This window comes from Micropterus dolomieu, linkage group LG13, assembly GCF_021292245.1.
Source record: "Micropterus dolomieu isolate WLL.071019.BEF.003 ecotype Adirondacks linkage group LG13, ASM2129224v1, whole genome shotgun sequence".
Taxonomy (NCBI): Eukaryota; Metazoa; Chordata; class Actinopteri; order Centrarchiformes; family Centrarchidae; genus Micropterus; species Micropterus dolomieu.
Window position 1 is genome coordinate 4,606,147 of NC_060162.1, and position 21,508 is coordinate 4,627,654.

Below are 21,508 nucleotides of genomic sequence, written 5' to 3' on the forward strand. Positions count from 1 at the left end.
GGACTTCCTCTAAAGTTACTTTTTGTTTATGTCCTTTCCCTGCAGCTCCAGAGGGAATCACTATCCGGAAATACAATGTTGGAAAGATACTCACTTGATTTGTCTAACTCGGAGTGATTCGAAGCGTGGTGTGCAAGATAATAGGCTACATTTTCCCCTAGCTTATACCTATCTCCCCTGCATGTTTTTTGCAGGGGAGGTAGGTAGGCATGTTTGTTTAATTTTAAAGTTAATATGGGGCTCTTCAGCTGTCTTAGTTAGACAAATCTAGTGTCTTTCTTTCAACATTTTCTATAAGTAAGGTAAGGTGAGTCCCTCTTTATGTTTCTTTGCTGAGCTACAGTGGAGGAATACCAACACAAAGCGGATGTTTTATACTAAAGACTCTCCGTATAACTCGAGATTACTGAAGCCTCATGTTTAAATCAGTTCAGCCTTTGAATAAATGTTTTGCTGTGGATTTTCTCCCCCATCATTTACATTGGAAACACGCCAGAAAGGAATCTTTTCAAAGAACCACACAGATATTAACTGGATATTAATAAGAAGAAGATCTAAAGGTTTACAGAACCGGGTGTTCACAGATTCACATTGTGATGTAGAGTAAACTGATTAAAATGGTCCTTTATTCCTCACACTCCTGGCAGGACACTTCACAACTTGCACAAGTTTTATCAGCAAAAGTCTTCAATGTAGCAAAAATGTTTTTGTTTTAAATAAGAAGGTTCATATTTCTTGGCCATACACAACATCTTGAAAATATAATTATCCAAAATGGGAAACTCTGCATCATTTCTCTGTTTGTTTATAGGAATAATCTCAGAAGTGCTGTGCTTATCTGTCGGTCAAATATACTCCAATCATCTATGGGTCGGTGTTTTGGGAAAGGTTGATGCTCCCAGTGGGAAGAGCAGGGAAGGCAAACGGGTCAACAACACCGTTCAGGGCAACTTCGGGAATCTGTGGAAGGAAAGTGAAGAAATATTAAAACCTTTAGCTGGATCAGATTGTAGGAGGTTAAGTTCTCTTTGTCATACTAATCCTGATAAACCTGGTCTGGGTACTTGATCGGTACAATATATTTGGTCTAGTGCTGGGCAACGATTAAAATTAATCGCATGATTTTCTTGCGATTAATTGCGATTAATCGCATTGTTACGTGTAAAATTGAATAATGAATTCTAAAGTAGTGTATTGCGCAATTTTAATTTAAATGTACTGCTACATACACAAGTAATAACATGTGGTTTGCAAACGCTTAACAAATAAGGTGCTTTTTACCAGCAGTATTCCCTTTACACAGTAGCAATAAAATATTTCTTGTAAATCTCCACTTAAACATTAATGTAATGAAATCAAATATAAAACCAGAGCTATTTGCCACTGCCAGGGCATTACCTTTTATCTAGCTTGTTAAAACAAGTTACCATCAGAGTCCAATGTTCTTGGGGTTTTTTTCTGAACAGGTATCAGCATCAGATATCTTTTATCAGGGAGCAGCATAAACAGTCTGTTCAGTAGGGTTGGGACGATGTCTACCAAACTACACTGAAACATCAGGATGGACGATGGCATGGGGTGGGGGCGGTGTAGGGGGGTCGTGCATGTGTTCACTCGCACAGACTTCACTCAGTTAAAAACTTGAAATTACTTTACAAGTCGCGGTGGATATTTGCAGGCTGATCAACATCCCGCCCCTCCTGGGACCCATGCTTTGACTGTATGTGTATTCAGAGCCAGTGAGCAACGGTATTTTTAAGATAATAAAAATAAAATAAAAACTGCGTTAACGTGCAATAAAATAATTGTCGGCGTTAATTAATTAATGTGTTAACGCGATAATAACGCGATAATAACGCATAACGTGCCCAGCCCTAATTTGGTCATGTGAGCGGTTTACGGATACAGATGTGAATCCCCCGAACTGCTGAGAGACTCAACAGAGCTGTCAAATAGTGGAAGTATTCAGATCCTTAAAAAGTAGTACTAATACTACACTGTAAAAAATACTCTTAACTCCTGTATTCTGCTTTCACAATTACCCAGAGCCCAAAGTGACCCTCACAACCAACAGTGCAAACTTAAACATAATTTTAAATAACTCAAAATAATTACAATAAGAAGAAGGAAAAGCAGCAAATTGTCACTTTTTCAAAGCTGGAACCATTAAGTGTAATTACATGAAAAAAGGACTCAAACCATTTTCAAAATGGTTGCCAATTACTTTTCTTTCAATTGACTAATTCATTAATCAACTAATCCTTTCAGCTGTACTGCAAAAATCTTAATTTGACAAATGCAGTGAAGTGAAATAATATTTCCCTCCGAGACTTAGTAAAGTAGAAGTAGAAAGTGGTGTGAAAAGACAAGACTTCAATACGAGTACATGTACCTCAAATCTGTACTCAAGTACACCAATAGAGTACATTTACTTACACACATTCCACCACTGGAGCTGTCAGAATAAATTCAAACCTGTTACAAATTAAAATCTGGTCCATCATATCAGTGGTTTTTATTCGGTGCCTTTACGGGTGCCACAAAATAAATGATTCTATATTAAACATTTTTAATAACACTTAATAACAAGGCCAAATTTTTATATTATGTTTTCAAATGAGCATTAAAGCAAAAAGCACTGTTTAATGTGGAGTTACATAGCAGCTAAGACTATTTCTACTACTGTGTTCCAGAAAGGGAATAATCCAAACTCTGCCTTTAAGCTTGGATGTTTCAGATGACCTGAACTTTTCTAACACAGTGATAATTAAACCTGGAGTTAAGTTTCATGCACATTCAAGTCTTGGAAGCGCTCCAACTATCTGTCACTTGACATTGTGCAGAAAATGAAATGGGACAAACTCCTCTCACTTTACAACTCTATGTGTTGCTGAGAAGCTGAAGTGAAGGAGAGGCTCATCAAAACAGTGCAAGGCTCTGGCTGAGGCCTTTAATGTGTCTTGTACCAGTAATCCTGAAATCTGAGCCATATTTAAAGGTCCAGTGTGTAATATTTAGGAGGATCTATGCACAGAAATGCAATATAATATCCATAACTATGTTTTCAGAAGTGTATAAAGACCTTACATAATGAACCGTTATGTTTTTATTACCTTAGAATCAGTCATTTCTATCTACATACATGTTGCACCGCCATGTTTCTACAGCAGCCCAAACAGACAGAGCGCGTTTCGTCACAACCTTGAATGAGTACGAAGAAGAAGGAATAAGAAGTAGTAGTCATCTGGTTAAGTAAGAAAAGAACTGAAATTTGGACAAATGGAGGCCCACACGTATTATTTAAAATTTTATTGATCAAGTTTAAAGCTCCTCACGGCCCTGTTATTTTTCTGACCTATTAGTCCCATACACACCAACACGCACCTTCTCAACTGAAAACTAAAGGGGACAGAGCGTTTGCTGTCAGGGCCCCGAGGCTCTGGAACAGCCTGCCCGAGGAAATCAGGTCGGCTGAGTCAGTGAACTCTTTTAGGTCCCTTCTTAAAACATACTTTTATAGGAGAGCCTTTCCCGAATTTTGACATATTTTAAATTTACTTTAAATGTGTATTTTAGTCTCTTAAGTGTTTTCTTGCTTTTATGTAGGTATTTGTTTTGTGTTGTGTTTTATGGTCTTTACAATTGTTAAAGCACTTTGTAACTTGTTTTTGAAAAGTGCTCTACAAATAAAGATTATTATCATTATTATTATTATTAATATTAAGCAAAAGAGCCGACAGAGCTTATCAGCCACCGTAGCTTGGAAAGGGAGGGGTGAGCTGTGACTGAGCCTATGGTTGCAATTCGCAACCCTCACCACTAGATGCCAATAAAACGTACACACTGAACCTTTAATTATTACATTTTCAATCATTTTATCTTGGCAAATTATCTCTTATTTTACCTGAGTTTCACCGTTCTAACAGAAGAACGTCGACTGTAATGATCCATTTTCAGGAGGATATTCTGACCGAGCTGCTCCCAGCCCAGCGTTGTCTCCACTCAGACGAACCAAACTGATGTTGCCCACATCTTTACAGGCAGCCACGTGAGCGTTGGGACCGGACGACTGCATCATGTCCTGTTTGTTGACCCCGGCTGCAGTGTCTGGACGGGACGCGGCCATTGTGGTGGTGTGATGGTGAAAACTTTGCGGCAGCTGCTGCTGTTGCCACAGTGAAGGGCTCTGAAGCTGCGGCCCCACATAAGTCTGCTGTAAACCGGGCTGGCTTAGAGTATATCGTACGCTTTGGTCTGTCACCTCAGAGCAAGATTGATGGCTGCTGTGGATATTGTTGGTGTTTTGTGCAGACAGATGCCAAGACTGTTGTGTCACATCAGGCTGCGAATGAACAGCATAGCAGGACTGTGTTGAAACCATCTGGTTGCCACAGAGGCGATTGCTGCTGCTGCTGGGAGGCCACAGAAGAGAGGTGTGTCCCTGGTGAGTGTTATGAAATTGTGTGGGTGTCGGTGTGTGTGCCACCCTGTGAGAGTCACCTTGAAAAGCTTCTTTGAGTCCAGTTGAACTACCAACATCACAGAGCTCCTCCCCCAACAGAGTCTGCTCTGCAAATCCTGATTTCATGTCCGTCATTGGTTGCCACTGACCAGGATGCTGTACTTGAATGGATAATCTGTTGCCAGAAACAAAAGCCCCAGTCTGATCCGAACCCTGCACATCCCCAGCACCAGTCTCTCTCCTCAGAGCCTCCTCCACATATGAGAACACGTCATTGGCCAGGATGTGATTTAGTTCCCTTGATGTGTCTTCCCTCTCGTTATTCATCCTGACGATGGTGTTCTCCCAGTCCCTCAGCTCCTTCTCCTCAACTTCAAGACCCTCCATCCTTCCATCGCCGATATCCCCCAAAATCTGCTCCAACGACTCAATCATGGCTTTCGATGTGAGGTCCTCTGTGATAAACCTCTTCTGCGACACCTGTATCTGGCCCGGCACACTGAGCAGCGCATGGCTGTCCAGGAAGGCCTGTTCCAAGGGTTGTTCGAAATCAGAGTCCTCTGTTTGGGTGAAGATTGGGAGCTGGGGGCTGGGTTTCTGCGGCTGGGTGTAAACAGAGTGGTCTTGCCGGCGAAGGGATCCCAGGATGGAGGCTGGGTCCAAAGGTTTCTCTGTTGTGGGCTCTGTCATGCCCGGTGCACCGGAGAAAGCAAGACCAGGCATGGAGAAGGCATCCAGAGAAATATCGTACAGGACGCCCTCACCGGTGGCCAGGTTGAAGGGCAGCTGCTTTCTTCTCTGGTACAAGTGTTCCTCTCCTTCTTCATTTCTACGGAAACATAGGGACCCACAAGCAAATGTTAATACTAACAAGACAAATTCTAATGTTGCACTTTTAAGTGCTTAAATCTAAAGTGTAGGTTTGGTTTCAGAAAAGGGGGGGCAACAAAAAAAAAAGTGAGGCAATTTCTTGGATTTGTACATTTATATCATTCAACGAAGCAGCTAATTATAATGAAATATATTCTCGTGCTTTCCATAATATAGTAACAACAACATCGTAAATTATTTACGAGCACAGTGTGCGAGTAACAACTACCATAAATGTTCAATTGTTGAACTTAATGTAATGCATTAATGGTTATGATTATTGCAAAGTTATTACTCAACATTTACAAATTAAAGACTAACCATTTTGCTTGCACAAAGACTTATTGAATATTATACTAGCGGTAAGCTATATAGTGTACTATTATTTGAAATTATAATCAATATAGCAACATTTTATAATACAAATATATACATTATACTGCAGTATTCTATTAAATTAACATTTTACTTTTTATTTAATATTAGAAAATATACTAATACACTCATTTATACTAGATCCTCCTCCAGGTTGTGGATAGAGTCAATTCAATTCAATTCAAATTAGCTTTATTGGCATGAATGTATAACAACAATATTGCCAAAGTATCATACAAACTACATAAGAACAATCAACCCCATACATTTCATTAAACAAGTAATTAAAGCGTGTATGTGTGTTTGTGTGTGTGTGTGTGTGTGTTAGAAAAATTAAAATATATTTAAAATTTAAATAAAATAAATAAATAACTAAGACAGTAAGCGTGTGTGTGAGTGTGTGTGAGTCTCTGCAGTGGACAGATGAGGATTTAGCCAGAGTCTGGATGCCTGTCTGCCAATATGTGCTCCTTCTAGCTGCCTCCTCCTCCTGAGACAAACACGCTCCCCTTTTTCTGTTTTACATCTGTTTTATTGAAGTTATTGTTTACAGTAAGTGTTTACATTAATCACAGATGTTTTCTGTGATGGGTGGTCCTTATTTTTTAAAAGCAGTTTTCAATGTGTCAAATTTTCAATAAATCTGTTTCAATATTTTTGAAAGCTTTGAAAATTATTTTAAGCTCAGGCTTGTCCGGATACCAGGGTTTTCACTTCCATAGTCCTCCGCTGGTTTATACATCATAATTGCACACAAGGGGAAGTAGCACACACACGTAGTATAAATATGTATACAATAAAATAGTTTGTTGATTAACTGTATGTTACTGGATAATTTTCCTTTGTGTGCTCCTTAATGTTTTCATTTAGGAGCACATGTGCTTCTTGGGAAAAAGGTTTGCATAGAGCCCTGGTTCAGTCAGAAACCTAAACATGCAGGGGAGGTGGGGGAGATTTTCTTCAGCCCTGAGTCGTGCCTTTAGCAACAACAACTTCCACCAATAAGGTAAGGGCAACAACAGGCAAAACCTATCTTATACCTATCTTGAATTATTTTATTACTTCTGCTATCAGCCTTCTAAATGGTGCTGACGGCGGCATCTAGACATGGGCCAGGCATTGTAAACCTGAGAACCATTGTGTATTTATTTATTATTTATTGAATTATGATCCCTGATTGGTCCATGCATGGCGACCTTTGTATTGGCTGCTTTGCTCTGGGGCCCAAACGCTGATATGTTGTCACTGACAGGGTGCCTGAAAGTTTGATTGATTGTGGTTGTCTTTGTTTTATTATATGACTAGACGGAAACTGAATTGCCCTACGTGGATAAATAAAGTTGTGTGAATTGAATTAAATTGAAACCTGAGGCCTACCTTCCTAAGTTCCCTCTTTGTGTCCGTCTTTGTGAATGGATAGAAACAGGAAGAGAGATTTTTGTACTAAAATACTGTAGCTTTAGAGGAAGTCCACTTGAATTGATAAACCTTTGAATCTAGGTTTTGCTGTGGATGAATCATTACAGCAAGCAAATCCTGTTTAAATGTTCATACGGGCGCCTGTTTATTGTTTTTAGACAGACTTTAAAATTGTGAAGCTTAGGTAACAGGACAAAACAAGTGGAGCAGTAAGAAGTCAAGATAAGAAGCTGATGCTTACGTGAGGGCCTTCTGACGAGCGATGATGAAGTCCGGTCTCCCGTCCTTGAAAACTATCCTGGCGGAGGCCTGAACCCACAACCACTGTCCTGTTTTGATCAGCAGCCTGAAGATCGTGAAGCCACTGTCTCCAGTTTTCATCACTGAGGGTGGAGCAGGTGGACACAAGGTAAGACTGAAAAGTTCATATTTAATCCAAATTAAGTTTACAGGACTGAGAGGTCGAAAGTGTCTTGCAGGACAACTCACTCCTGAGGTGGTTGTCAGCGCAGTACATCATGTCAGCAGCGTGGATAAACTGATAGCCAGAACCGTGTGTGACCAACTCCACCTCTGAATATCCTAAAACCAGCTTCCCCCTGAAAAGAAACAAACACATAAATCTGTTTCCACCTCTGTTGACTTGACACTGATGGCCTAAATATTTAGAGATTCACCAAAAATACCAACCTGGTGTCGATGCCCAAAGGAGCAAAGTCCATTCTGTGTTTAGTCTGGAAGAAGAGGGTCTTAGTCCGGATCGCCATGACTGAAGGAGGATTCAGAGGTGTGGCGATGGCAAACAGAGCCAGCTGAGGGGGAGCCGAAGTCCCATCAGCCTCTTTGTTTCCCTGCAAATGCATGTACTTCAGACGTCCGTTGAAGTTTAAAGTCTGGAGGAGACAAAGTCCATAGTAGTTACACAAATATATCAAGTGATGCTAGCAACAGGGCAGGTCATCCGAAACTTCAGAGTGATGGATCGCCATGAAAGTTTGTAAAGACATTCATGGTCCCCAGGATGAATCCTCCTCACATTGCTGATTCCCTTTCTTCCAGCGCCACCATATGGTTGACTTTTCTGATTTTCAGTGACATTTTGGTGTGGGGGGGTTTCCAATGTCAGACTGAAATAGGGCTGTACATAACGATTATTTTTCAAATCGATTAATCTTACGACAAAATTTGTGTATTCTAAAGAAAATAAATCTTGCCTATTACTCGATTAACATACAAATTTATCCAAAATAAATATTAAAAACATGTCTAATCAATAAATCAATATTTTATTATTATTTATATTGATTAGCATGGCTGTAAACTCTCAGTTCAAGAAATGTGATCTTTAACGTACCAGGAATCCGGACGTGTTGTCCTGGAGGCAGCGAAGGCGACAGCAGAAGCTTCTTTCCAGGAAAGAAGAGTTTTCTGGAGGGACGTACTGAGGCACCAAGCTCACAGAGCTGCGTGACAGCCCATCTGCAGAAACAACAACAATCCCACACGGGTATGTTTCTACACTGTATCCCACCGTATCTGCCGTCTAGGTTAATCGGCATCTGATATTCTGAAAATAACACTTTCAAGTAGGACCTAATTTAACTGAATGTCAACAAACAAACAAAAATATATTTACTTTAATTTAGTGTCACATAAGACAAATAAAATCCTCTAAATTCACAAACTTTAATTGTCATTTTTGATTGATTGATCAGTCAAAACAGTTGCAAATAAATATTCTTATATTAGCTTATGAATTGAGAAGAGCAGAGATAGTTTACAGAGGCAGAACCCTCTTGTTTTCTAATCTTCTAGATGAAAACCTTTTTTGCAATTATATCCCTTATTTTTAATCAGCCCATCAAATCCACCACATAAAGTGTCATATTTAATTAAATTAAACAAGGTACATATTTGAATCTGAGCCAGCCCATCAACCCTTCTCCTACACAAAAAAAACCATTGAAGGTTTTACTACCAAATGTTTTGCCTTCTTATTTTAGGTGAGAACGTCCTATAAATGAGCCGTTACAGTGTGTGAGGCATGTGACCAAAGGGATGTTTACTGTATAACCATTGATGGAATGCATGTGTGTAGTGAAAGTACATTTACTACAAGTACTGTTCAAATTCAAGGTACTTATATTACGTAATATACGGGGTAAGTAGGGCAAGTAGAAGTTGCCTCGTTTATGGGGTCCTGAGCCAAATAGGTTGGGAACCAAAAATCTCGATATTAACACCTGAATGAGACATGTATGATATTAGTGACAGGCAGGATGAATTAATACCCTGTGCTCTCATGTCTGAGTTGGTCTCGCTCGGGTTGAGTGCGAAGTGGAGCTGACATTTGAACACCTCTCTGTCGTCCATGTGAACGAGATCGTACACACTCTGGTGGACCACATCGGACTGATGACAGAAAGGATGGGAAAGGGATGGGGGTATTTAAATTAAATTACATTTTCATTAACTTTAATTAGCTTAACCTGGCATGGCATGAAGACCGAGAACAGGGGAAACACCTAGCCTGGCTTATGTTTACACGCACTACAGCTTTTGTACAGATTAAACAGTGAGATATAATGTAAAATACTGAGCTTTCGAGATGCTGGTAGGAGGATTTATTTACCTTTAGACAGAGCCAGACCAGCCAATTCCCCCCGTTTCTTGTCTTTATGCTAAGCCAAGCTAGCCGCTAGCCAAATTTCCCCACATCTTGAACTATTTCTTTAAATAAAAAACAGAATATAAAATATAATAGAATAGCTAACTGTAGAAATAAAACAATCCAAGTAATTCAAATAATCATGGTGATATGTATGCGTTTAACCCGCTATAGGCCTGACAATAGTGTATTAATTATTACATAATGCATTAATTATAACCAGTCGTGCTGCCAGTGAAAGCTGCTACTTTTTACTTCAACTTCACTATGTTTATCTGACAGCGATATTTACTAGTTACTTTGCAGATTTAAGGCTCTGCACACCCACACAGGTGATTTTTATCACTCTGGCTGATTAGAAATCTTAAACAATAAAACGCCACTCAAAGTTTGTGCTTGTAAACACAGACTTCATGAAGAAGCAGCTGTCTGATGTCACACAACAATTGCAGCACCCATGGAAGCAGATATTGTAAAAGGCACTGTTAAGTATATTTGCCTAAATGTTATTAAATAATACATACTACCACACAGTAAAACCTGTTCTGCATGTAAATTGAAGTAAAAATATGTCGCCAATGTTATTAGGTAGACAATTACGGCAAACAAGCTCTAAAAGTCATCTTCTCTGGACAACAGTTATTCGGGAAAACAAAAAAGTTAAATATAAAACATTTACTAGCTTATGCAGATCACATGTAGCTAGACAGGAACATAGTTAACGAGTAATGTCAATTGATGTCGCTCATTTTCATTAAAATCTTTTTTATTAACACCGAGGGCTCTGATGAGAGTTCAGTTGTGTGTAGGTTTGGCAAAGAAACATAAGTTTGTCACGGTCAGCCATGTGCGTCGTGCACCTGGAACGCTTGGAGGTCGGACGTTGCAGCTTCCACTGGGAAATCCCGACCTCAAACTTTGACTGGAATGCAGCATTAGTCTGTGTTGGTGATTATAACCTTCACAAAGGGAGCATTTCCTGCAGGACTATTGTATTACACTGCATTAGCTTAAGCAAGGTGTACCTAATAAACTGGTAACTGAGTGTATTAGTATTATGTAGTAAAAGTTTTAAAGCACCCAAAAACCCATAGTCCACTCGCACAGGTGTTTTCACTTATACTGCCTAATTAGACCTGTTCTCAGGTCAGTATAGGCATGCAGAAACTACGCTTGACTGTCATCGTCATTAGTCATTAGTAAAGATGTAACACTGGCACGGTGCACGCTGCAGAAGAACAAATACTTTTACTTTTATTATATGTACATTTTTAATACTTCTACACTTTTACTGCAAGACTTGTATATGACTGAATATTTATCCGCCTGTGAAGAATCTGAATACTTCCTCCACCTCTGGTACAAAGAAATATATTTACACTGTGTTTGGTGACACAGTTTTACCTGATGGAAGCCCAGGAAATCCTGGATGGTCGGGGATGTGTAGAAGATTGTGCCATCGGTCGTCACAACCAACACGAAACCATTTAAAGCCTACAGAAATAACAGAAATACAAAATGACTGACATGCACACTGACAAATACACACCCGTGCACAAATGTAATCCAATGTTTTGTTGTTTTTGTTGCTGTACCTGGAGAAGAAGTTCTCCCTCTGAGAAACTGACTCCATCCAGTGACACAGGATGTCCATTTCTGCCGTTTGCAGAGAGAAGAGCAGGTGGCCTCACGTTCTTTTGGAGTACTGCTGCAATATCCAAAAGCATACAACTCAGTGAAAAAACAACTCAAAATAATGAATTTTAATGTCCTGAAGCTGCCAAAAGGGACAAAAACAGCACACCAACAAAATAATATGTAATAAAATAAAACCAAACTGGATTATCTAGAGAAAAAGGAACATTGTTTCCTAAAACGGATATTACTGAATCCTTAAATATACATTTTCAATGTTCTGAACCCCACATACAACTGTTATTCCATTTACCTTCATTGTTTAGGCAGCAGCAGAAATCTCTGTGGGAATCTCAAGATCTGGGCAAATAAAATCTCTATAGCTCAAGTGAAGTCATTTGTATGAAGCAACCTCTAAATGTGGAGCTGTGGAAGTGTTTTGCAGGTTTTTCTGGGCTTGTTGAATTTTTTACTGCACATATTTTGTTATATTCTTGGTACTTTATAAAGTTAAACTGGCAGTAGTCGTTAGCTGGCATTTGTGTAATTATCAAAGCTAATATAATCAATATTGTGTTAATATTATTAACAGAGAAATTGACAACGTGTAAAGTGAAAGGCGTCGCTTGTAGTGACAAAACCACAGAGAGTTATGACCTGGCTGAAGTTCCCCTCAGCTCTGCGGAGCGTTTGAGGGTCTTTCAGCTTATTGTTTTGGTTTTACTGCAATTTTACTGTTTTGGTTCAGTCTTACTGTTCTCATCATTGTTGTTTCAGAGAAAAAGGCACGAGATTTCACCCAGAATGAAATGAGGCTAATCAATATAAGCATGAAATATTTGCAGAAACTCAGAGAGCCAGTTTTACTTTGGTCAAACGGGATTGTATAACATTTTGTGAAGTGATTTTTACCAAAATCTTGTGTAATCTAATCTGTGAGCACTAGATTCAGTCAGCTAAGCCTCCTTTCCTTTCCTTTCCTTTCCTTTCCTTACAGTAACAAACCAGAGCACAAACGGTGCTCTGGTTTGTGGAAAAAAACTGTTTAGCGTCCTGCTCGATCTGCAGCTGATACTTCTGTGCCTCCTCCCAGATGGCAGGAGGGAGAATATGTGATGGGATGGGTTGTGTAAGTCCTTAATGATGGAGGTAGCTCTGCAAATGCAGCGTTGCTGGTAGATCTCACTTAGGTAGGGGAGTGGTGCACCAATGATCCTGCTGGCTGTCTTCACTACACTGTTTAGTTGTTCTTTTTCAGTTTAGCTGTTCTTTTTCATGGGTTTATCAACGCTTTTTCACTGAAAACAGTGTTGGAAAGTAACTAAGTACAGTATATATACTAATATATACTAGTATTTGGTAGTTCAACCCTTAACAATACAGTATATATGCAATATTAAATGTAACTAGTAACTGAAGTTGTACTTGAGTAAATCTGCTTGCACCACAACACTCAATGTATTCTGATATTTCCACTCACTACTATCAGCATCAGACCTGAACAAATGAGATCAAATCTAAAATGTAGAGAAACTGTGCTGCATTTCGGCTTCTTCCATGTATTTAATTTTTGTGCCTGGTGCCTGTATGAGGCCCCGGCCTGTTTATGACTCTGCAGAACAGATTTACGTTGCAGTAAAAGGCAGCCGGAGGCCGAGTTAATGACAGCTCTGACCTCGATTCAACCTCGTACACCCATCGTTATAAACAAACACAGGAAGCACACACGAACCACCAGCTCACCGGCCAGCCACGGCCCGAACAAGACAACCCTCACCCCGCCCCCACGTCCCTCTGCGGTGTCAGACTTCCTGAGCAGTTCAGACTCTGGACTCTGTTGCTACAGTGACAAGGGTTCACCATGGTAACCTTCACCCCAGGTGATCAGCAGCAGGAAGCTGCAGGAGGAACCCCTTTCCTATTTGGGGGGACTCTCTGAGCTTCCCTAAGGATATATATGTTGTATGTATTAAGTTTGAAAATATCAATACATATAACAAACCTAGTTGGAGGAAAGTCTGATATTGCTTTGTTTATTGATATCTCGAGGTGACACATGCTGCTCACTGGTCGAACAAGAGATTTGCTTTCATCTTACACAAACTGAACTATGACAACAGGCCGTATCATCCAACAGCCCTTCCCTGTTTTTGTTCCCTCTTCTTGATGTAGCATCCAAACACACTTCCGATGAAAGTTTCGTTAAGGCTTTGTTGTGTGCAGCATTAAACGTCAGGCCCTGAACAAACATCCTCAACAATCAGAGGAAGTTGCCGTAGAAGATTAGATGGATAATTAGAAGAAATACAAAAATAAAATTTTCCCACAACAATGAAAACGCTTTCATCCTGGAAAACAGCGTTTTTAGCCAAACTAGTCAGTCCACCACTTTGGTCCAGACTGAAATATCTAAACAACTATTAAATGCATTGCCGTGACATTTTGTGCAGACTAGGGCTGGGCAATATGGAAAAAGATGTTATCAAAATTTCATATAATTTATTATCAATAATTACCAGGATAAATGTCAAATCTTTATTTCTTTTCAAGTTTAAAGGATGATTTTTGCTCCTCTGAGAAAGTTGAATAAACCAGATGGTTAATTTGGTTTTAAACTTTTTCTTTGCAGTCAGAACAAAACACTTGATGCCAAACAGTGGATCACTTAACGAATCTGAGGAAGAACATTCAGGATTTCAATTTATGAAAAAATCTTTTTGTTATTTTCTGAAACGGACCATCTGACATTTACACCCACGTCACAGGTCAGTTGTGTGAGAGTAGGTGAGAAAGGAGTCAGGGTTTTAACCACTCTCTCATGCTCACTTTTTATTCTTGATATATGTTGTTTATAGTATTTGTCACTTTTCATGTGAACAACTGGGGGAATTAATGTCTTCAGAGTTCATGACAGCACTTTAATGACTCGCTCTGAGTCTTTTTTTTAATTAATAAATATCCAAATTCTCTGATTCCAGCTTTCCAAATGTGAATATTTTCTGGTTTCTTTACTCCTCTATGATGGTAAACTAAATATATACAATTTTCTCGACTTAATAACTTATCGATTAGTCGAGAAAATAATTTAAAGATTCATCAACAATGAAAATAATCTATAGTTGCAGCCCAATACAACGCAATACACATTCCTGCCTCCAGTTTCATTCATATTACACTGATCGTGAAGAGTACGATTAAAAATGTTTATTAAACAGCGCATCTGGCCCATTTTAAACAGTCATGCAGTTGCAAATTCATTCCATTCGTCCTTGTGTGACAGACCTGCTCGCCAATCCCAAGCGCCATGCGTCAGCCGAACCGACAGTCTTCTGCCCGGCGTCAACTCACACTGGAAGTGTTTCAGCAGCGGAGCGTTTAGCCTGCTCCACCTTGTTGACATGTTGTTAATTTGCCATTTTGTGTGTTTCTACTACAGACCGGCTCGTTGTGTTCCTTTCTTTTTACGGCTACATATCCTGCATGGAGCATTTCAGACTGACTTGTTTAAATGTTTTTGATTTTTTCAGTTGTCCTTCGGTCATGGTTAAGTACGCGACCTGGTAAATTGTTTATTTTTTTGTCTGTTTTAACTGTGTTTATTGTTGACTGGGAGTCTGCGCAGGGGTTTTAATTTGTTTTTTTTATTTTATAATTCCTACCAATCGTGTCTCATGTTGTAACGCTCCATGATATTTTTTTATTTAGTACACAGTGAAATATATATATATATATATATATATATATATACATATACATAGTGTGTTTCGGTGTAACACACTGAATGTAAACAGAAACTTTTCTTGTTTACATGAAAACTCCACAGGGCACCTTTAAGGTTTACAGCAGCAGTGAGGGATTCCATACTTCTTGTCCCCTGGGTTTCGCCTCTCAGGCTGCCTGCTCTAGCTTACTGCTGGAGGCTGTTGGGGCTGTATGCAATCTCACTACTCGGGGCTTAAAAAAGTCCTGCCAAAACCCTTTAATCTACATTTTTATTTAGAGTTAATATTCAACGGAAAACATACCAGAAATAAACAAAAAATGTAATAAAGATGGAAATACAACATATTTTCTCATGAGGTATCTGGTCTCATCAAGGAAACTAATCACATTTAAAAAAAATGTTATCAGGAAATGGCATTCACTTGTCGTTTTGTTTGTTTTGCTTTGGTTGGTGGCCTCTGACTTTACATGTAGGGATTTACTGTGAAAAACAGCAGCGGTTGTGTCAATCCACAAATAATTACATGAGCTTTTCCTGTGCGTTTCATGCTTAAACATCCTTTTTTGTTGTTGTTGTTGTTGTTGCCTGGTTCCTGGGTGAAAGTGCTTATGGACGACATCTTGTGTGTGGTGTCAGGCTGGACGAACATGAAAGTTGGGAGGAGATGAAATGCATCATCAAAATGGACTTCAGCCAGCTTCAACACAGACTTCTTATACTGCATCTGTCATCTCACTCCTTCGGTTTCCCTTTCCCTTATTTTTATGTGAACCTTGTGGTAAGTCAAACATGTATTATTTAAACATCTTCATATGTAGAATGACGTCTCGGTCCGGTAGTATGGTGGGTTTTACAATAAATAAACACTCAGGTAATGTGACGCAGAGCCAGAGAGGCACAAAGAGAGAGAGAGGTTGCATTATGGAAAATGTAGGATCCAGTGTTTTTAGACCCTGAGCCGCAGTAAGGACTAAAAATCAGGATATCTCGGCCTCTTTTTAAAAATCTGGCTCTTTTGAGTCTTCCAACTTTATGGAAGTGCAATACTGTGTTTATAGCATGATATTAAAGTTGTGATGCAACTCGAATTCAAAAGGACAGAATGAGCTTGTCCAGCATGGCAAAACTTCATGGTCTTATATATCAAAATATAACCATATGAGTAGACCAACACAAACAAGGTGAGATTTTTCTCAATACTTTCTGACTTCCTGAGTGTGACTATCAGCTCCAAGTCAATTGGTGTCAATATTTGATTTAAAATGGTATTTTGACAAACATTTTGACTTATAAAAAACAAAAATTGTACCGAAAATTAAAGTAGGCCATTTCGCGATTTAGAAAAGATTTAGCTAAATTTTTAAGCCCTGCTCTAACAGGAGGGAAAACTGCATTTATTGGGGACTACTTTCAGCGGCAGATGAATCCACATGTGGCGCTCTAGTGAGTATTTGGGGCAGCAGGATGGTGTATGTGAGACTGAGTCAGAATAAACTACAATGTGTGTGTTCGTGGTGATGAAGGAACAACAGGCAGTGCTGCAGTGAGAATCACTGATGTGCTGTTAATAGTTTTGGGACAATAATGGAGCTCTGTGGCTCAGAGGAAGCAGATTTATCAGGCTTTGGATGTACAGATTATTGGTAGGATCAATTCATTGTTGGTTTTGATCTTTTCATGGGATTTGTTGACAATAAGAAAAATATATAATGTCACCAGACTTATCCTTCTATCAAAAATATCTTTACCTTGTAGAAGCATGTAAGAACAAGCTGAACAAAGACAATCAAATTGCCTTTTAAGACAATAATGCAAAGCATGCGAAACGCGCGCTGTATTTGATTAAACTGATTGTGTGTGCTGAAGTCATTTCAGGGACACATTTTGACATCAGAACAATGCACTTACTGACGGCGCAGGCCACCTTTGACTGGGCACGTACTTAATCAGCGTCAGAATAAAGACCTACTGTTTAAGTCTGCCTGGCTCAGGTTCCTCTGCAGGGCCTCCATCTGCCGCAGCACTCTCTCCAGTTTCCCTCCCAGCAGGGCTTCCTATTCATTATTCACAGTGTCAAGTTCCCTTTCTGACACCCCACAAACACTCCAGAGCTCAGCCGCAAAAAACTGGCTAAAGCAGCAGATTTGCACACCTGACACATCGTCCTCACACGTACCGTCCCTCACTTTCAGTACTTCACACATGTGTGCAGGTTTCATATGACATTTTCTCCACAACTACCACAAAACGATGACGTCACTGACCATGGAAGTAACTCTTGACCTTGAGGTATCCCACACTGAGCCGGAGCACAGACAGTTTGTCCAGACGACCTCTGACCTCCTCTGAGAAAGGCAGCAGGCTGGTCAGATGGTCCAGCTCTGTATTCAGGCGGTCCCGGTGGCGTTTGGATGGATTGGTCTTCCCAGTCGGAGGCTTCTCACTGAAACGACACACAAGACAAGAGGATGAGTGATGCTGCTCGCTAAAACATGTTTGCTCCGCTTGACAATCAAACAGTGGAATTTCCATCTTGAATTAGAAGTGGGAGTTTTTGGTACGAGTTAAATTTTGCATATCCTGTAACAAGCAGTACATCTGAACGTCTGCAGGCGTGGACGTAGGAAGACTTGTGTGTCATATTGACACAGTTCCGGTTCATGAAGACAATAACGTCTTTCAGTTGCTGCCCAGATAAACTCTGACCCACATCAAACGAAGCATCAATTTCCTGGTTTTTAAGAGCCAGCAGGGGCTGAAGGTGTGGTTCATACTTTCATTATTACAAGACACACGTAGATAAATGTTTTGTTAGTGCATTCACTCTGTTAGTCTTGTTAGCTTAGAATAAATACTGGTATATTAGAATTACTGAGAATTCGTTATTGAAATGGCATCCAGTTAAGTGGAAATCAGAAGTGAGTACATCTGTATAAGCAGCTTGGACTGTTTTTGAGCTGCGACGATTAATCGATTAGTCAATTTCGGTCCTTTCCAAGTTCTCAAATGTAAGAAAAATCTGCTTTCCATCATTTTACATATTGATTATTTGGAGGTTTGGGACTGTTAGTGGGACAAAACAAGACATTAAATAAGTTCACGTTGGGCTATAGGATACTGTGAGGATCAGTTTTCACTGTCTTCTAAGTTTAATATTGTCCAAACGAATTAATCTATTAACAGAGAAAATAATTTGCAGATAATGAAAATAATCGTCTGTTTCATTGAAGAATCCACTTTTTAGTATCGACTCCTCTCGCTTGAAACCTCAGCCGACGTGACAAAAGAAGAACCAGGCACCAGGTACTATTATATCAATGACCTTAGTTTCCAATACGGTGGAAATGAATAAAGTCAGGAGAGAATAATATCAGTCACAGCCACTTTTTTAAGCATGAGTACTTTTAAGTTTGATCCTTCAAGTTGTTGACAGTACTAGTACTTTTACTTGTAATAGTGTACTATAAGATTGTTGGATTGGTTATTTTAGTTAAGTAAAGCAGTGGTTATCAAACTTTTTTACATCACTGACACAAATAAGACCACGGACACCCATTTAAAAAGATTTTGTCCCAAGTCCCCCCATCTGATTGGATTTTTGCTTTTAGATGTTCTATTACAGAAAGTGTATAAAACCCAAGACTCACACTCACTGTGTTTCTTATAGATGGAATTATAATGAAAGGATATGAATCCCCATTTATGCTGCGGTCGATCGACACACTGACTGACATCCGTACAGTCATGCAGCTGGCGAGGCTAAAACGCAGAAAGTTACATCATAATTTTGAGACAGCAAGTGTTTGTTGATATTCTACTTGGCCTGTGGCATTTTTACCAAAAATTACCACAACATACATCCACGACAACATGTCCGGGCATGCAGCAGCTCTGTGTGTCACAGCTCCCTGACAAAACACAAAGATGGAGGGACCAGGAGGGAGAACCAAACAGTCAGGAATGAGGACATAAAACACAGCAAGAGAGAGCAAAAATCAGGAGGAAACTAAGAAAAAATATCAAATAAATGGTGAAGAAGCAACTAGACAAGATGTATATTATCTTACAATGACACCCCTGTCAGCTGCTGATGAATAAAATGGTAGGAAAACCACTCAGCAACACAATATTTGACCCACGATTTATTAATTTTTTAAACTCTGGTTGTGACAAATATAGCTAAAGACTATATTTGGGAAATAATACCAGTTAAACACATATAGGGATTAAGTAAATAAAGCCAGTGGTACCATAACAAATTATCACATATCCACTGGACATCAGATGAAGTAAAGTGATGATTAATGATTCTTTATCTCATCCTGCAGAATCATCCAGGCTGGTTTTCAGTGGTGGAAAGTACAAGTACAAAGTACAATTTTGAGGTACTTTCAATTTCATGCAACTTTACAATACTCTATACTAGATTTTACACCACTACATCTATTTAATAACATTAGTTACTACTTAAGTATGATGTATTATTATTGGTTAAGCGATCCAGCAATATATAAAGTAATCAAATCTCCACTCTCTCTTTAACAGTAATATATAGCCTACCTACTGCAAGTATTTTTTTACTTTTGGAACTTTATTTTGATCCTAATTCTTTTGCTTTTTGAATGCATTACTACGACTTTTACTACTAAAAGTATCTCTACTACTTGTAGAAATCACAATAATTACACAGTGGCCTAATGATTAGCGAGTGATCCATTGTCAGTGACGTTTTTAAACATTAAAACCTACATGTTCGCAGCGGGTTTCTTCCTCTTCCTCGCCGCGTATACTCCGTCATTCCCCGGCATGGCGGCGCCAAGGTTTCAGCCTACTTTCACTTTTCACAAATAATAAATAAACACTCAACGAGTTCAAACTTTGCTTAACAAGTTGTCATTTTGAACCTGTAAAGCCTCCATGTTATGTCGACCCAGGAAAGAAACAATCCACATGTCTGAAGTCTATCCAGGAGGTCTGAAGCTTGTGTAACAGACTTGCAACTTTTCAAGGGCATTAAAGAAGCAGCACACACGCCGCACCCAGCCCTCCGTCTGCAGCCAATCCGGTCCACTGTGACATCCTGACATCTCTGTCTCACCGTTTGTTATTGGTGTAATTAAGCTTTGTTGTTTCCTTGTCTCAGCTGTACACACACACACACACACACACACACACACACTGTACATGTAAATACATAACCTGCCTATGTTTTTATTGGAGGTTTTTCAGACAGGTTAAATTTTATATATAAGTAGTTATTTGAAAGTAAAACCTAAGTTTTGTGTATTTTATAATGAGTTTCTTTCCGGCAAATGATTAGAAAAACAATATTATTAAGCCCTTAATATCTTAAAAGCGAAAATGCATATAATAGAAGAATATGATATACAAAAAGAGCCTTAGTCTTTTTGTGTGACAAATTGCACAAGTCACACATGTTGACACTGTAAGAAGTGCAAAATCTATACATTCAAACATGTGAGACAAAAAGATACAATTAAATTAAAATATTAATATGAATGGCCTAAATAATAAAAAGAAAAAACTCACTGCTTTGTTGTCCTGCCACCTTAAAATGTTGTGTACCCTGTATTGCCATCTTGTGGCAGCGAGAGTAACTTGCAGGGATGGATAATGGTGCATTCATGTGGTGTTTTTGTTCTAAGATGCCGACATCATAAAAGTCAAACAGCACATCTTTGTACAGCAATGAAAAATGGACAGATATGGTACAGCAGATGTATTGAGGTCTTTCCAAAAAGTTATTGTAGACCTGCAGGACCAGCTCCAAAATAAGTGTATGGTTGTTTCACCATCATGTCCACAGAAAGAAAGTACATTTCTTATTACATTTACTTTGCAAAAAAAAATGTTTTGCTGGATAACACCGATTGAGAAGTTTGAAACAGACATCTCGAGGCTTGTTTGAGATCAAATATCTTAACGGTATCTAAGGTAAGTGGTAAATTTTGGTACACAAGCTGCTGAGTTGTTGACATCATAGGCTATACACAGAAACATGGCGGAGAACATGGTTACGTTAGATGGGAAAAAAACTTTTTAAATATGCTGCAAAAGTTCGTAGCCTCTTGCAATGCAAGACTTGCATATAAATGTTTTTGCTAACATGTCATTTGTAATATTGTATTAGGTTATAACAGTTAGTTTGCTGTCAATTGTACAGTGAATTGGATTAATAAGAAAAGTTATTTATTAGCAGTATTTGCAGTACAAGCAATATTTAGTATTATTAAGGTTTCAGGTAATGTAGCTACTGGTGCAGTAACAATTCTGGGACAAAAATGAATTCGTAATAGAAAGCTTCAAACTGTGTTTTATTTATATAGGCTCTACA

The 21,508-nt window shown here is 39.0% G+C and overlaps 1 protein-coding gene across 3 annotated transcripts; it reads right to left on the bottom strand.

Moving 5' to 3' along the window:
- Positions 1 to 604: 604 nt before the first annotated feature.
- LOC123981589 (aryl hydrocarbon receptor-like) lies at positions 605 to 20,143 on the bottom strand. Of its 3 annotated transcripts, none has more exons than XM_046066536.1 (11): positions 19,903 to 20,143; positions 17,418 to 17,596; positions 17,123 to 17,207; positions 11,390 to 11,502; positions 11,199 to 11,288; positions 8,481 to 8,605; positions 7,817 to 8,019; positions 7,616 to 7,725; positions 7,368 to 7,509; positions 3,905 to 5,291; positions 605 to 960 (listed from the first exon to the last, which is right to left on the bottom strand). In XM_046066536.1, exons 1-10 carry the CDS (start codon positions 19,959 to 19,961, stop codon positions 3,920 to 3,922), a joined length of 2,478 nt encoding a protein of 825 aa, XP_045922492.1. In that variant the 5' UTR covers positions 19,962 to 20,143; the 3' UTR covers positions 605 to 960; positions 3,905 to 3,919. The 3 variants fall into 3 exon arrangements, with proteins under 3 accessions (XP_045922492.1, XP_045922491.1, XP_045922494.1); XM_046066535.1 differs by lacking the exon at positions 17,123 to 17,207 and adding an exon at positions 9,418 to 9,538 and having other exon boundaries at positions 19,903 to 20,142; XM_046066538.1 differs by lacking the exon at positions 19,903 to 20,143 and adding an exon at positions 9,418 to 9,538 and having other exon boundaries at positions 17,418 to 17,541.
- Positions 20,144 to 21,508: the final 1,365 nt, after the last annotated feature.

Excerpts from the sequence above, each read along its gene's own strand:
- LOC123981589 (XM_046066535.1), bottom strand. The coding sequence starts at position 19,961 with ATGCCGGGGAATGACGGAGTATACGCGGCGAGGAAGAGGAAGAAACCC. Across the intron at positions 8,606-9,417 it reads CTCAGACATGAGAGCACAGG|ATGGGCTGTCACGCAGCTCT; the intron begins GTATTAATTCAT and ends TTGTTTCTGCAG. Across the intron at positions 7,510-7,615 it reads CGCTGACAACCACCTCAGGA|TGATGAAAACTGGAGACAGT; the intron begins GTGAGTTGTCCT and ends CTCCACCCTCAG.